The sequence below is a fragment of the Bos taurus genome, chromosome 14 (assembly GCF_002263795.3).
Source record: "Bos taurus isolate L1 Dominette 01449 registration number 42190680 breed Hereford chromosome 14, ARS-UCD2.0, whole genome shotgun sequence".
Taxonomy (NCBI): Eukaryota; Metazoa; Chordata; class Mammalia; order Artiodactyla; family Bovidae; genus Bos; species Bos taurus.
Genome location: NC_037341.1, coordinates 19,471,406 through 19,483,710, shown reverse-complemented (window position 1 = coordinate 19,483,710; position 12,305 = coordinate 19,471,406). Strand labels below are relative to the sequence as shown.

Genomic DNA, 12,305 nt, shown 5'->3' with positions numbered 1-12,305 from the left:
TTCAAGTGGTAAATAGAATTGTACTTTGAAAGAAATGCAGTTAGTTAAAGCAGCACAGAAGCATCTCAGGGTAGCCAGAGGAGTTCAGATCTGGTTCACTTTCTTAAGCAAGATTGGTGAGCTGTTTGCTTTTGGATTCTGTTTGTGTGTTACTTAGACTCGTCTCCCCACGTTTGCTGCAGTGTCCCTGAAGGGGGTCTTGGTCCTCGAGGTCAGTGTGGCCCGCGATCCTTTGTGTAACGCCAGTCTCTGAAGAGAGCTCTCCTAGCCTCTGTATTCACTACTTACATGCCTGCATCAAGCCTTGGTTGTGACGCTCAGGCTTGGTTGCTCCGTGGCACGTGGAATCTGTTTCGTAACTAAGAATTGAATGCGAGTCCCCTGCCTTGGAACGCAGACTCTTAACCACTGCACCCCCAGGGACGTCCCTAGCCTCTCTATTTAGAATCAACCCTCTGTCCTTCCACGTGGTCCTGGTTTCAATTTTTGGCTTAATTTTTCTTCATGGCTTTCCCCTCCTCTGATTCAAGGGTAAAATTTGGACCAGTTTTGTAACCTTACATACTTTGGATTAGTTATTTATCAGTAATACCTCTAGCCACATTTATGTTAGGGTTTGTGAGCAGAATGTGCATCATCAAAATTTTAAATTCAAGAAGTTCTGTTAGCATCACGTCCAAAAACTGGATCTAGTTGGACTTAATGTCTTTGTTTTTGCTAAAGAGTAACTGCTCAGGGATTCCAGATCACCTGGATGGTGGGTGAGAAGTACGGATTTAATGAAAGTATCCTAAATGCACGAGTCACTTGAGCTTCGAGACACACGTACGTGTCTTACTGACTTGAGTGATGGTAGCTCATCCTCTTTTTCCTTCAGGTGGCCCCCAATACATGTCTTCACTATCATATCTGGCAGACAGCAGCCTGAGCGAGGAAATGAGTCAGTTCGATTTTTCAACTGGAGTCCAGAGCTACTCGTATGGGTCCCAAGACCCTCAGTCCAGTGCTGGTCATTTCCGGAGACGGGTGATTAAAGAGTGTTGTTGGTGTTGGGAAGGAAGGGGCGCCTCAGGATAGAGGGGCCCGAGCCTCTAGTCCAGGCGCAGGGTTTAATGCTGCCAGCACAGGGAGGAGGCAGTGGGGGGATGGTCACATTCCCGGCTCCTCCCGGGCTCAGAGTTGATGTCAGAACTGTGTGTCTGCCATCAGTGCTCCTGGCCCAAGCAGAGCCTCCCCCTTGGAGGGCGGGCCTCCAGGGAAGGAGTGTCTGGCAGCAGGGGCAGGCTGGGACCTTCACTTGTCCGATATGTCCTCTCGGGGTTTCCTGGAAGTGGTCTGTGCTGGGACAAGCCCACATCAGTTACTCCTCCCCGTGTGTGTGACACCTCAGTTCAGCATCCCGTGTGTAAAATGATTATCCCTGCTCTTTCTTTCTTAAAAAGGATCAGGAATTTTAAAAATTCTATTATTGATTAAAATTTTCAGGCAGATTAAGTTCACAGAAGTCCTCAGTACTTTTCAAAGTACTGACAACACGATAGGAAACCACGTACCCTGTGATTATCCTTCAGTCGCTCTACTTTCTACATAAAGTGGCAGCTGAGAATCGTGGGGACTGTTGCTCTCAACGTGGAGTGTTCTGGGGCCACCAGGACACGTCTGAAGAGATGTGTGTGTAGAGAGCAGCAGCTCTTCAGTGATGCCCTGACTTCGGTGTGGCCCCAGAGAGAGCTGAGCAGACGGGGGGAGGGGACACTTCCTGAGAACATGAGGAAGATGTGAGGTCGGACTGTGTGCACTGCGTGGCGGAGCAGGCAGTCGGGTGCTCAACCCCGACTCTCTCTCCCCAGGAGCGTCAGGACCCTGACGGCCCAGGCGACGTGCTGGACCTGGACGTGGATGAGCTCAGCCAGCACGAGTGCATGGCCCCCCTGGTGGCCCTGGTCCAGCACATGCAAAGACTTGAGGCTGCGCTGCCCGGAGAGGAGGTCTCTCTGCTCTTTCTGGTCTCATTCACCACGTCCTGTTGAACGAACATTTGACATCGAAGACTAAGCTGAATTCCATCTCTAACACTCGTGATGTCTTGTCACTCATGTCCTGCTTTGTCACTGTTGTGTCATAATGCCACTTTCTCACTAAGTAATATTGAGTGTGTTATTTCAGGGTTCAGTGCCAAGAAATCTTCCTCCTTGGATGAAATTTCTTCATGACAAACTGGGAAATCCATCAGTGTCATTAAATATCCGTCTTTTCTTAGCCAAGCTGGTTGTTAATACAGAAGAAGTAAGTTATTTATTTCTTTAAAAACTCTTTTCAATTACATGCATCTCCTTAGAGAAGGAAATGGCAGCCCACTCCAATATTCCTGCCTAGGAAATCCCATGAACAGAGGAGCCTGGTGGGCTACAGTCCATGGGGCCTCAAAGAGTTGTACATGACTTAGCGACTAAGCACAAAAGCGCATATGAATCTACTTTTAAAAAACCCATAATAAAGGAAGACGTTAAGGGTCACAGCATGGCTTTATTCTCTGAATAAATTAGCCAGCCTGGATTACTTATTCAGCATCATTTTTCTTTCATTTTCTTGTAAAACACGTAAATTAACTTCTCCTGAGTTAGAAGTGGCCTTTGTTATGAAGTATGTGGGTCGGCAGGTTTCTTACAGCTGCTAGCCTTCTTGGTTTAGAGTGACAGAGAACGTGGTGAAGAGATTCCTGGTAACTGTATGAAGAGTAGCCAACGTGTTTGCATCATGGCTCTGTTTATCTGTCGGTCACACGTGGCCCTGTCAGGAGGGGCACTCGGACGGGTTTATGAGTGATCCTAGGCTGACCTGGGAGGGGCAAGGGATTCACATGCAGCTCAGGAGGAGCAAGTGTCAGGAGGGGGCCTCTGGGCAGCAACTCGTGAGGCCTTAAGGCCATCAAGTAGTGAGGGCCCTTCCTCAGAGTCATACTTGGCTTCTAGCTCCTGTGGCTCAGACAGCAGAAATGACCCTTCTGGTTCTGGAGCTGGAATCCCGAGACTGGGATGTCAGCCACTTGGCTCCGATGATGCATGACCAGCTGCTGTGCACCTTGGCTGTTTCTTGGCCTGTGGACGGTCTTCTCTTGGCACCTATCTCACATGTAAAAATTTCCCTTTTAATCCTTTTATCAGATAAAGACACTGCCACTGGTTAAGTTCCCCGCTAATGACTCTTAACCTTCCAAGACCCTGTTTCTGAATCAGGTCACATTTACAGGTCCTGTGAGTTGGACCTCAGTGTCCTCTTGGGGTTCACAGGTCAGCCATAGTACTTGGGATCATGTGACTTCCAGCTTGTGTTCCTGTAGTGCTGGCTTGATGGCTGGAGGAGAGGAGCTGGCATCTAGTGTTTAGTTCAACAAGGGGGCTGCTGAGCTGTGTGCACTCGTGTGGCATGAGGGGCCTGCAGTATTGCACACGTCCTGAGCTCAGGAACCTTCAGGGCCCATTGTCTTAATGGAAGAAAAACAGAAGTTGTATTACAATTCTTTTTAAAGTTTGAACTTTTATCCTTTTTTATAGTTTAAAAACACAGTAAAGAAGTTTATATTTAGAATTTATAAACAAACCAGTAGACATATATGGAAAGTGTAAACATTATTTACCTCTGGGGTACTTGATCAAAAAGATTTGAGACAACACAGATTTAATTGTGAGCATAGATTTGAAATCCCTGAGAAAACATTTGGAGAAAGAAGAGGGTGGCAGAGGGGAAGGAGGCCGAAAGTCTTGGGTTACACTCGGTCTGAGTTTCTAAACTAAATTCAGTGGAATTTAGTACATCGAGGTGCTCTGGATTTCAGAGACCTTGGGTGTGTGAAAAAAATTCGCCACATGCACCTCACTTCTATATCCTCCTTTCCCACTTCCCCTTGCTTCTATATCCAGTAAGAGTAGGATCCTACAGCTGTATGCTGTGTGGAGGGTGGGATTGGCGTAGAACGTTGTTACTACTCTAAGCATAGTTGGAGCTGCTGCTGCTGCTAAGTCACTTCAGTCCCACTCTGTGCGACCCCATAGACGGCAGCCCATCAGGCTCCCTGTCCCTGGGGTTCTCCAGGCCAAGCATACTGGAGTGGGTAGCCATTTCCTTCTCCAATGCATGAAAGTGAAAAGTGAAAGTGAAGTCGCTCAGTCGTGCCTGACTCTTAGCGACCCCATGGACTGCAGCCTACCAGGCTCCTCTGTCCATGGGATTTTCCAGGCAAGAGTACTGGGGTGGGTTGCCATTGTCTTCTCCGATAGTTGGAGCAGATCTATGCAAAGAGCAGATCAGTTTGAATCCGTCTCCATTGAACTGTGGTTTCAGGGCCCACAAAGAAGACTTGAGCTGAGAATCTAATTGAATCAAGCAGCATAGTTGTTGACATTCATGTCTGTTTTGAATTTAGGTAGAGTTGTGAAACAGAAGGATGTTCCTGAACTCCCATCTTGGTTACTCAGCAGTTCTGACATCTGACCTTTGAACTCTCGCCTAGGTCTTCCGGCCTCATGCGAGGCACTGGCTGGGCCCCTTGCTGCAGCTGGTGGTCTCTGAGAACAACGGTGGGGACGGGATCCACTATCTAGTGGTTGAGATCGTGGCCACGGTCCTTTCGTGGACGGGAATAGCCACCCCTGTGGTAAGAGCAGCTGTGCCTCTGGTGCCCTCTCCCCACGCAGCACCCGGGACCCAACCCCGAGTGTCCTCAGCGTCTCCAGCCCAGATCCTGCCCATCTGTGCTGCTGCAGAAGGCCCCAATCTACTCCTTCACTTCTGTCTACTTTGCTTTGCTTTTGATAATTCCTCTGGCTTTGCTTTTGTTTTTAAGGTGTTGGATGTTTGTTCTGATTTCTTACTGCTTTAGCTTGCTAGGAGGACTGACCCTGATAATTGGTTTATTAAAAGTACATGTGAAGTATCCAACCAGGCTCCTCTGTCCGTACGTTTCTGTAGGCAAGATTACTAGCATGGGTAGCCATTCCTTTCTCCAGGGGATCTTCCTGACCCAGGGATCGAATCCAGGTCTCCTAGCATTGCAGGCAGATTCTTTACTGTCTGAGCCACCAGGGAAAAATATTTTATTAAAAGTACATGTAAAATAGATGTTGGCAGACCTTGAATGTGAGGCTGAGGTCATGGTCTCCGGCATCCGTCTTGTCAGCCTCCCTGCTCCTGGTGACCTGGTGTGACTTGGTGACCTCTGGTGTGATGGTGATGCTCAGTGCCCGCACTGTCCTGATGCAGGCCGTGGCGTCCCCCAGCTCTCTGGCTCTCTGGAGCTCTCTCTGCTCTCCCATCTGCTTACTGATGTCGGCCCCAGTGGTGTGCAGAGTTCCCCTAGAAGGATGGCCTGGCATGTGCTTACTGAACAGAATATGCGCCCATGGAGCTGTCACATGTGTTTGTGTTGGAATGTGGCTATCCCATTTCACAGCAAGCCGAGTTTAACTGAGGAACCTCTGCAAGAGGTTGACTCCCGTGTCAGGCATTCAGCTGGGCTAGGAGAGCTGCAACAGCCAGGTTGAAGGCCATAATGAACTTTCACCACTCATTGCAATAGTTTGAGCAAGAGGCTGAAAGCAGAGGGAGGGTGTCCCCGCCCCGTTCCTTGTACCCCATGGAGCAGTGTCTTGGCAGTGGGTCAGGTGACCGGCACAGACCTGGGGTCACTTCGCCATTGAGGGGTGGGAAGGCGCCAGCAGTTGGTGGGATCCTGGGTTTGGAAGGAGGCCGGGGCAGGGCTGGGTGCCCAGTCAGAGCAGGGAAGATGTCTTCAGGGACCCCATAGGGACGTCTCAGCAGAGGCCCCCAGGGGCTGCAGGACCCTGTACAGACCTGTAGGAGCACAGCCACCCTGGTGTCAGGGCTGCCCTTGAGGATTCTGGGGGAGACCTTCCAGGGGAGACCTTTGTGTTACAGTCATGTGTCGTCTGAACAATCATGGGAGCCAGAGTCCTCAGTACAATGCCAGTTTTCTTTTATAAACAGACTTCTGAGTTAAGAAATGTTTTCCCAGAAGGGAATGCTACGTATTTACATGAAATTTCTCTGCATTTTTCAGGGGGTCCCTAAAGATGAAGTGTTAGCGAATCGATTGCTCCATTTCCTAATGAAACATGTTTTTCATCAAAAAAGAGCTGTGTTTCGACATAACCTTGAAATCATAAAGACCCTCGTTGAGTGCTGGAAGGATTGTCTGTCCGTCCCTTACAGGTATTGGTTTAATGGGATTTGCAGTGTCCTTTAACTTTGTGCAGGGTTAATTACCATGAGATTTAATGACTTCAAGGCTTCCCTGGTGGCTCTGCCTGCAATGCGTGAGACCTGGGTTCAATCCCCAGGTCAGGAAGATTCTCTCGAGAAGGGAATGGTTACCCACTCCACTCTAGTCTTTTAGCCTGGAGAATCCCATGAACAGAGGAGCCTGGTGGGCTGCAGTTCATGGGGTTGCAGAGTCAGATACGACTGAGTGACTAGCATACTAATGGACTTGAAGTGCTGGAAGGAAGGATGGTTCCTGGAGTGGAATCTGTTGGTAGGGCATGATGTCACTCATGATCAGCCCTCAGCATCTCCGGACTGCACCGCCCTCAAGTAGCCTTCCCTCTCTCTGGGCCTGCAGCATGTGCTCTGCCCACAGGGCTGATTCCTGTCAGCATAGCCTGGGCTGTGCAAACCAGAATTTCCCAAAGGTTCTCCACCAACCATGGGCTTCCCTGGTGGTTCAGATGGTAAAGCATCTACCTGTAATGGAAGAGACCTGGGTTCAATCCCTGGGTTGGGAAGATCCCCTAGAGAAGGAAATGGCAACCCACTCCAGTACTCTTGCCTAGAAAATTCCATGGACAGAGGAGCCTGGTAGGCTAGTCCATGGGGTTGCAAAGAGTCAGACATGAGTGAGCAACTGCACTTTTCTTTCTTTTCTCACCATCAACCGAGGGAGAATTAGGGCAGATAACTAGATTGTGGGAGATGCAGAGCTCCCTGTGTCCCAGAGGCAGAGTAACCGGGTGTAAACAAAGTAATGGGAAGCAAGGGGTTTCTTACCTGACAGTCAGCTATGGAAGATCTTATGTCTGTCTTCCTGCTCCTTACATCTGACAACTTACACTGTTTCTTCACACTCACATTTCAGGTTAATATTTGACAAGTTTTCCAGTAAAGACCCTAATTCTAAAGACAATTCTGTAGGAATTCAGTTGTTGGGTATTGTAATGGCCAACAACTTGCCTCCCTACGACCCAAAGTGTGGCGTGGAAAGTGTCCGGTAAGTGTCATGTTTTTTTGCTTTGTTTCTTTTTTGGGTAAAGTGTCCCTGATTCTGATTGGAGACTGGAATATGGTTTAATTTTGATAAATTTAAGGACTAGAACCCATATTAGTATTTCCACCTAAATTAAGTAGTTGGGTTTAGAGATCATTTGGGAGAAGAAATACGTTAGTAGAGTGAATGAGAAAAGTGAGACCGTATGGTTTTTTCCATGCAATTTTGGCAGACAAGGTGTTAGCTATTTCTGTTATTTTCTAAGCTGCCATTTTCAGCATCCGTTCCAGAAAGCAGCCTGAGGTCCGGAGACCCTTCACCACAGGGTGTGGCCACGAGGGGGCGCTGCAGCTCTGCCGCAGGTGCAGCCTACCGGCTCCTCATCACCTGGGGTAGGGGAGGGTCCACGTGGCCGGGCCTTAGCAGGACAGCCCGAAACTTCACAGAGAGGGGCTGGATCCCTGCAGAGGCGGTCACTCGGTCCAGTTCACTGTCTCTCTGGAAGTGTTCACTGTCCAGTTGGTCCTCCTGGGTCAGCCTCCGAGGCACCAGGGGCTTTGGCCGCCTGGTGCCATGGACTACGTGCAGCTCAGCACAGCATCAGCGGGAAGTGGTTAACTTTCGAACAAGTGGCTTTCCTGATCCCCAGTCCTGCTGTCATGAGGCCAGGGTGCACCGCCCCCCACCCCCACCCCCACCCCACCCCTGTGTGACTGTGTGTCCTCCTCCTGTCGTATAGACAGCTTTAGAGGGGTCAGAGGTCAGGCCATTGCTGATTTCACCGCTGTCAGTGTCTATATCTGGAGCTGTGTGGGTGGGCGGGGCCTGCCCAGGGGTCACTCGTTTGGGTGGGTGGGGAGGACTGTTGTGATACACTTCTGTCTGACAGCAGCTTCGCTGGTGGCTCAGCTGGTAAAGAATCTCCCTGCAATGCGGGCGACCTGGGTTCAGTCGCTGGGTTGAGAAGATCCCCTGGAGGAGGAAACGGCAACCCACTCCACTATTCTGGCCTACATAATTCTATGGACTGTATAGTCTATGGGGTCGCAGAGTCGGACACGACTGAGCAACTTCCACTTTCTTTCGGATAGCAGGACGGGTTGCCCTGTGCTCACTGGCTTTCTGTGTTTCTTGCAGGTACTTTGAAGCTCTGGTCAGTAACATGTCCTTTGTCAGATATAAAGAGGTGTATGCAGCGTCAGCGGAGGTCCTGGGGCTTGTTCTCCGGTATCTCAGTGGGAGAGAGAAGGTGAGTGTGCACACACGGCATGAACGCCTCTTCTTCACTGTTGGCTCAGCCTCGGTACTGCGTCCTCTGTACTAGGAGCTAGAGTGGGCAGTTTTTTTAATGCCTGGAAACTTGGCAAGCGTTAAGGTTGTTAACCTGCTTCTTATTGTAAAGTTGGGATGTAAGCATTGGAGCAGCTTTCATTCCTCTGACCTGGCATCAGGGCACTTTGGAGAAACTGCCCTGATGGAGCCTTGCTTTTGTTTGGGGGAGGGTAAACACTCTTCCAGTTTCTGGCATAGTGCAGCTGAAAAGCAGGGGCAGCCTCTGACTTGGGCGCCTGGTGTGTGCTCTGCCCCTCCCGCACCCCTAAGCACAGTCTCCGCATTGGCCCGTGTATGGAAATCACAGGTTATAACTTGCTGCTCCTTGGCTGACCCCCATGGGTTACTGCAGGGACTTCACGCTAGCCTCTGCAGAGCCTGTCGCCCACGCTGACAGGACGCGGGTGCAGACTGTCCAGGACGGTCTGTGCTGGTGCCTGCAGAGTCCGTCACCCGTGAGGACCAGACTCAGGTGCACTGTCTAGAATGCCACACTGGACCAGTCCTTGGCCCTCTGTCACTGCTCAGAGGACACTCTCTCTCCCTCACTGGGGTGTCATCCCGCCGGCCTCCCCCACAACTTGGAGTGTGGGCCCCTAGCCGGTCACCTAGTCTCATGGCTTGAGAACTCCTCAGGCTCCTGATTCCCAAATTCGTGTCTCCAGTCCCCTCTCCTCCTACAACGAGACAGGATGAGGAGAGGCTGGGGAAGTCGGGGGATCCTTAGGGCAGAACCGTCCTCCCACAACATGTTGGAGCCCGGCCTATTTCACCAATTAGGCCTTTATTTGGATTTAGAGGAAAATTAAACTGAGAGGAAATAGGAACCCCCTCCCCTGAGAAAATCAAACTTATAATTTATTTTAGGGATTGCTAGCTATTTTTATAAAATAAAAACATGTTTCAAATTCAGGATAACGTTGTGATGACATGATTCTAATGCCCTTGAGTGGTGGGTTTCAATTCACATAATGTGCTTAGTTATCACCACGGGTGGAGCACACAACAGCAGATCGAAAGGTTAATCTCTCATGACTTAAGTCTCAACTTAATACAAATGATACACCCTTTGGTTTGACATAGCTCTTTTCTGAGTGTAAAATGGCTGATTTAGCATGCAAGATGGGGGAGCAGTGTGGGACACAGAAGTGGGGGTCACTTGTGTTCTGACCACTGACCAGTGCGGCTCCAGACCATGGTCTCTGGTCCCAAGGGCCCCTCGTGCTCCTCATTTCTCCCGTGGGGTCAGAGCCCCCTGTTCTGTGGGTGGATGCTCCCTGGGGGTACGGCTTTCGGGGAGCAGTCAGGAGAGGCCAGGCCTGGAAGGTGGGCATAGGGAGACGGGCAGGCTGCCTGCAGATGGAGCTCTCTGAAATCCTGGTTTGTGTGAGTCTTTGCCCAGATACGTGCACACTGACATAATAAAATGCATCTTTTTTTTCTTAAGATTTTTTGATGTGGACCATTTTTAAAGTCTATTGAATTTGTTGCAATATTGCTTCTGAGGCTTGGGAGTTCTTAGCTCCCCAACCAGAGATTAAACTTGCACCCCCTGCATTGGAAGGCATCCCAACCACTGGACCGCCAGGAAAGTCCCTCAAATGCGTCCTAAACAGCGTTCAGTCCCTGGTCTTTGTTCAGCTGCTCAGATGACTCGCTGGCAGAGTTTTGGTGTCAGAAAGAAGTTTAGTCTTGATCATTCTTTCACCCGCTGTGTGGCCGAGGCCTGGGTCACCTGAACCCGTTGCCGCCGAGCCTCTGGTGGTGCCCAGTGGTGAGGGCCCCCACGGCCTCCTCGAGATGGTGCTCTGGGTGGTCACCTCAGTCCTCTCAGTTCCTCCGAGTTCCCACTTGTGTGTATTTGAAAGGAAACTTGGTCTTCCAGATGCTAGAGGAGTCTGTGCATGAACTGGTGGTGAAGCAGCTGAAGCGGCATCAGAACACGCTGGAGGACAAGTTCATCGTGTGCCTGAGCAGAGCCACGAAGAACTTCCCTCCTCTGGCTGACAGGTGGGGGTGGCGTCTGCCTGCCTGCTGGGGAGGGTCATGCGCGGGGTGGGTGGTTGTGTCCGTCTGCCTGCCCCTGCCTGCGGAGAGGGTCGTGGGGCGTTGTCAGCACCTGCCTGCCGGGGACAGTCCTGGTGGGGGTCAGTGCCCCTCCGCTCACTGGCCCTGCCCGCTGCCCAGGTTCATGAACAGCGTGCTCTTCCTGCTGCCGAGGTTCCACGGCGTGATGAAGACACTGTGTCTGGAGGTGGTGCTGTGTCGTGCGGAGGAGACCCCTGACCTGTACCTGCAGCTGAAGAGCAAGGATTTCGTTCAGGTCATGAGGCACAGGTGAGTGGCCGCTGCCTGTGTCCTTGGATGCAGCTGTTTGTTCCGCTGTCCCCTCAACTCAAGGGGACTTGTGAGTCTTCGTGACAGGAGTGTTTGTTCACTTTGACACCTGACACTTGAGAGGCCCCGTCTTGGGTTGTCCAGGGCTGTTTTCAAATTCAAAATGTGTGGTTTTGAGTTCCGTACCTGTTCTGTCAGCTAACAGGCTTCCATTATTTGTTAAATTTGTTTATTTTCAAAATGGTAACACGCGATTACGGTAAATGTTAACAGAGGGCTGCTGATGGCACCCCGTGTGTTCCTCCCTCTGCTGTTTTCCTCCCGCCTGTGTGCACACTTTTACACGGTGATAAACTGTCTTTGTGTTGGTTTCCTCCAGTCAGCCTGGCTCAGTGTCTACTGTGTGTGGAGCCTTCAGCTGGTGCTTATTTAAGGAGGACATGGGGGTGCACCACATTGGGCCCTGACTGCACTTAACCCCTGGTGCCTGACCAGCCCTGGAAACCATTTTTTAAAGTCATGAAATCCTTTATAGTTAGCTTATTTTGTTTGACTTTGTCAGGTTTTTTAAAAATGAACTTTTTATTTTGGAATAATTTGATTTTTACAGAAAAGTTAGAAGTACACAGAATTCACACACACCTTTCACCTAGCTTCCCCATCTTACATCATCAGGGTGTTTGTCTAAACCAAGAAGTTAACATTAGTGTACTTCTGTCTATTTGAAATCACCAGTTTCCTCATCCTCTTCCTAGGATCCAGGCAGGACACTACAGTGTTAATTTCCTTTTCATAATCTAGCCCATGATAATTATTTTCAAGAGTTTAATTTTTATATAAATGTAGTATTAGCTATAATAATAAAATCTGAAATACAGAACAGCACAGAGAAGAAAATGTTACCTGTCATATCTAAAGGTATAGTAATAGCAGTTAAGTCTGTGTTTTTGAAAATTCCTGTTTTTATAGAGATGATGAGAGACAGAAAGTGTGTTTGGACATAATTTCCAAGATGATGGCACGGCTGAGACCGGCAGAGCTCCGGGAGCTCCTGAGCGCCGTGGTGGAGTTCCTGGCTCACCCTGCAGTGCTGTGCCGTGAGCGGATGTACGCCATCCTCATGTGGGTCCATGACAACTACAGGTGAGCGCCTCGCCTGTCCCCGCCAGACGCTCGTGTCCCGTCTCTTAGAGAGCGTCTGGGTGCCTCCAGCAGTCTGGAACGACTATAATAAATGATAAGACATTTAAAAATGTGTGGTTAACAACTGCAGCAAGTTTGGTATGTTGAAATATATTCTCATCTTACTGCATTTCGTGAACCCGTGGGAAATGTTCAGAGCGCGGTGTTACTGATT

The 12,305-nt window shown here is 49.8% G+C and overlaps 1 protein-coding gene across 2 annotated transcripts in view; it reads left to right on the top strand.

The window, feature by feature from the left end:
- PRKDC (protein kinase, DNA-activated, catalytic subunit) overlaps positions 1–12,305 on the top strand; it is a 126,770-nt gene that overhangs the window by 67,347 nt on the left and 47,118 nt on the right. For both annotated transcript variants that reach the window (NM_001256559.2, XM_010811951.4), the window contains exons 46-55: positions 878–1,026; positions 1,851–1,988; positions 2,167–2,286; positions 4,511–4,654; positions 6,077–6,228; positions 7,151–7,282; positions 8,417–8,528; positions 10,497–10,621; positions 10,799–10,948; positions 11,918–12,091. In NM_001256559.2, the coding sequence (NP_001243488.2) occupies positions 878–1,026; positions 1,851–1,988; positions 2,167–2,286; positions 4,511–4,654; positions 6,077–6,228; positions 7,151–7,282; positions 8,417–8,528; positions 10,497–10,621; positions 10,799–10,948; positions 11,918–12,091 (1,396 nt within the window). The remainder of the gene's footprint in view (positions 1–877; positions 1,027–1,850; positions 1,989–2,166; positions 2,287–4,510; positions 4,655–6,076; positions 6,229–7,150; positions 7,283–8,416; positions 8,529–10,496; positions 10,622–10,798; positions 10,949–11,917; positions 12,092–12,305) is intronic.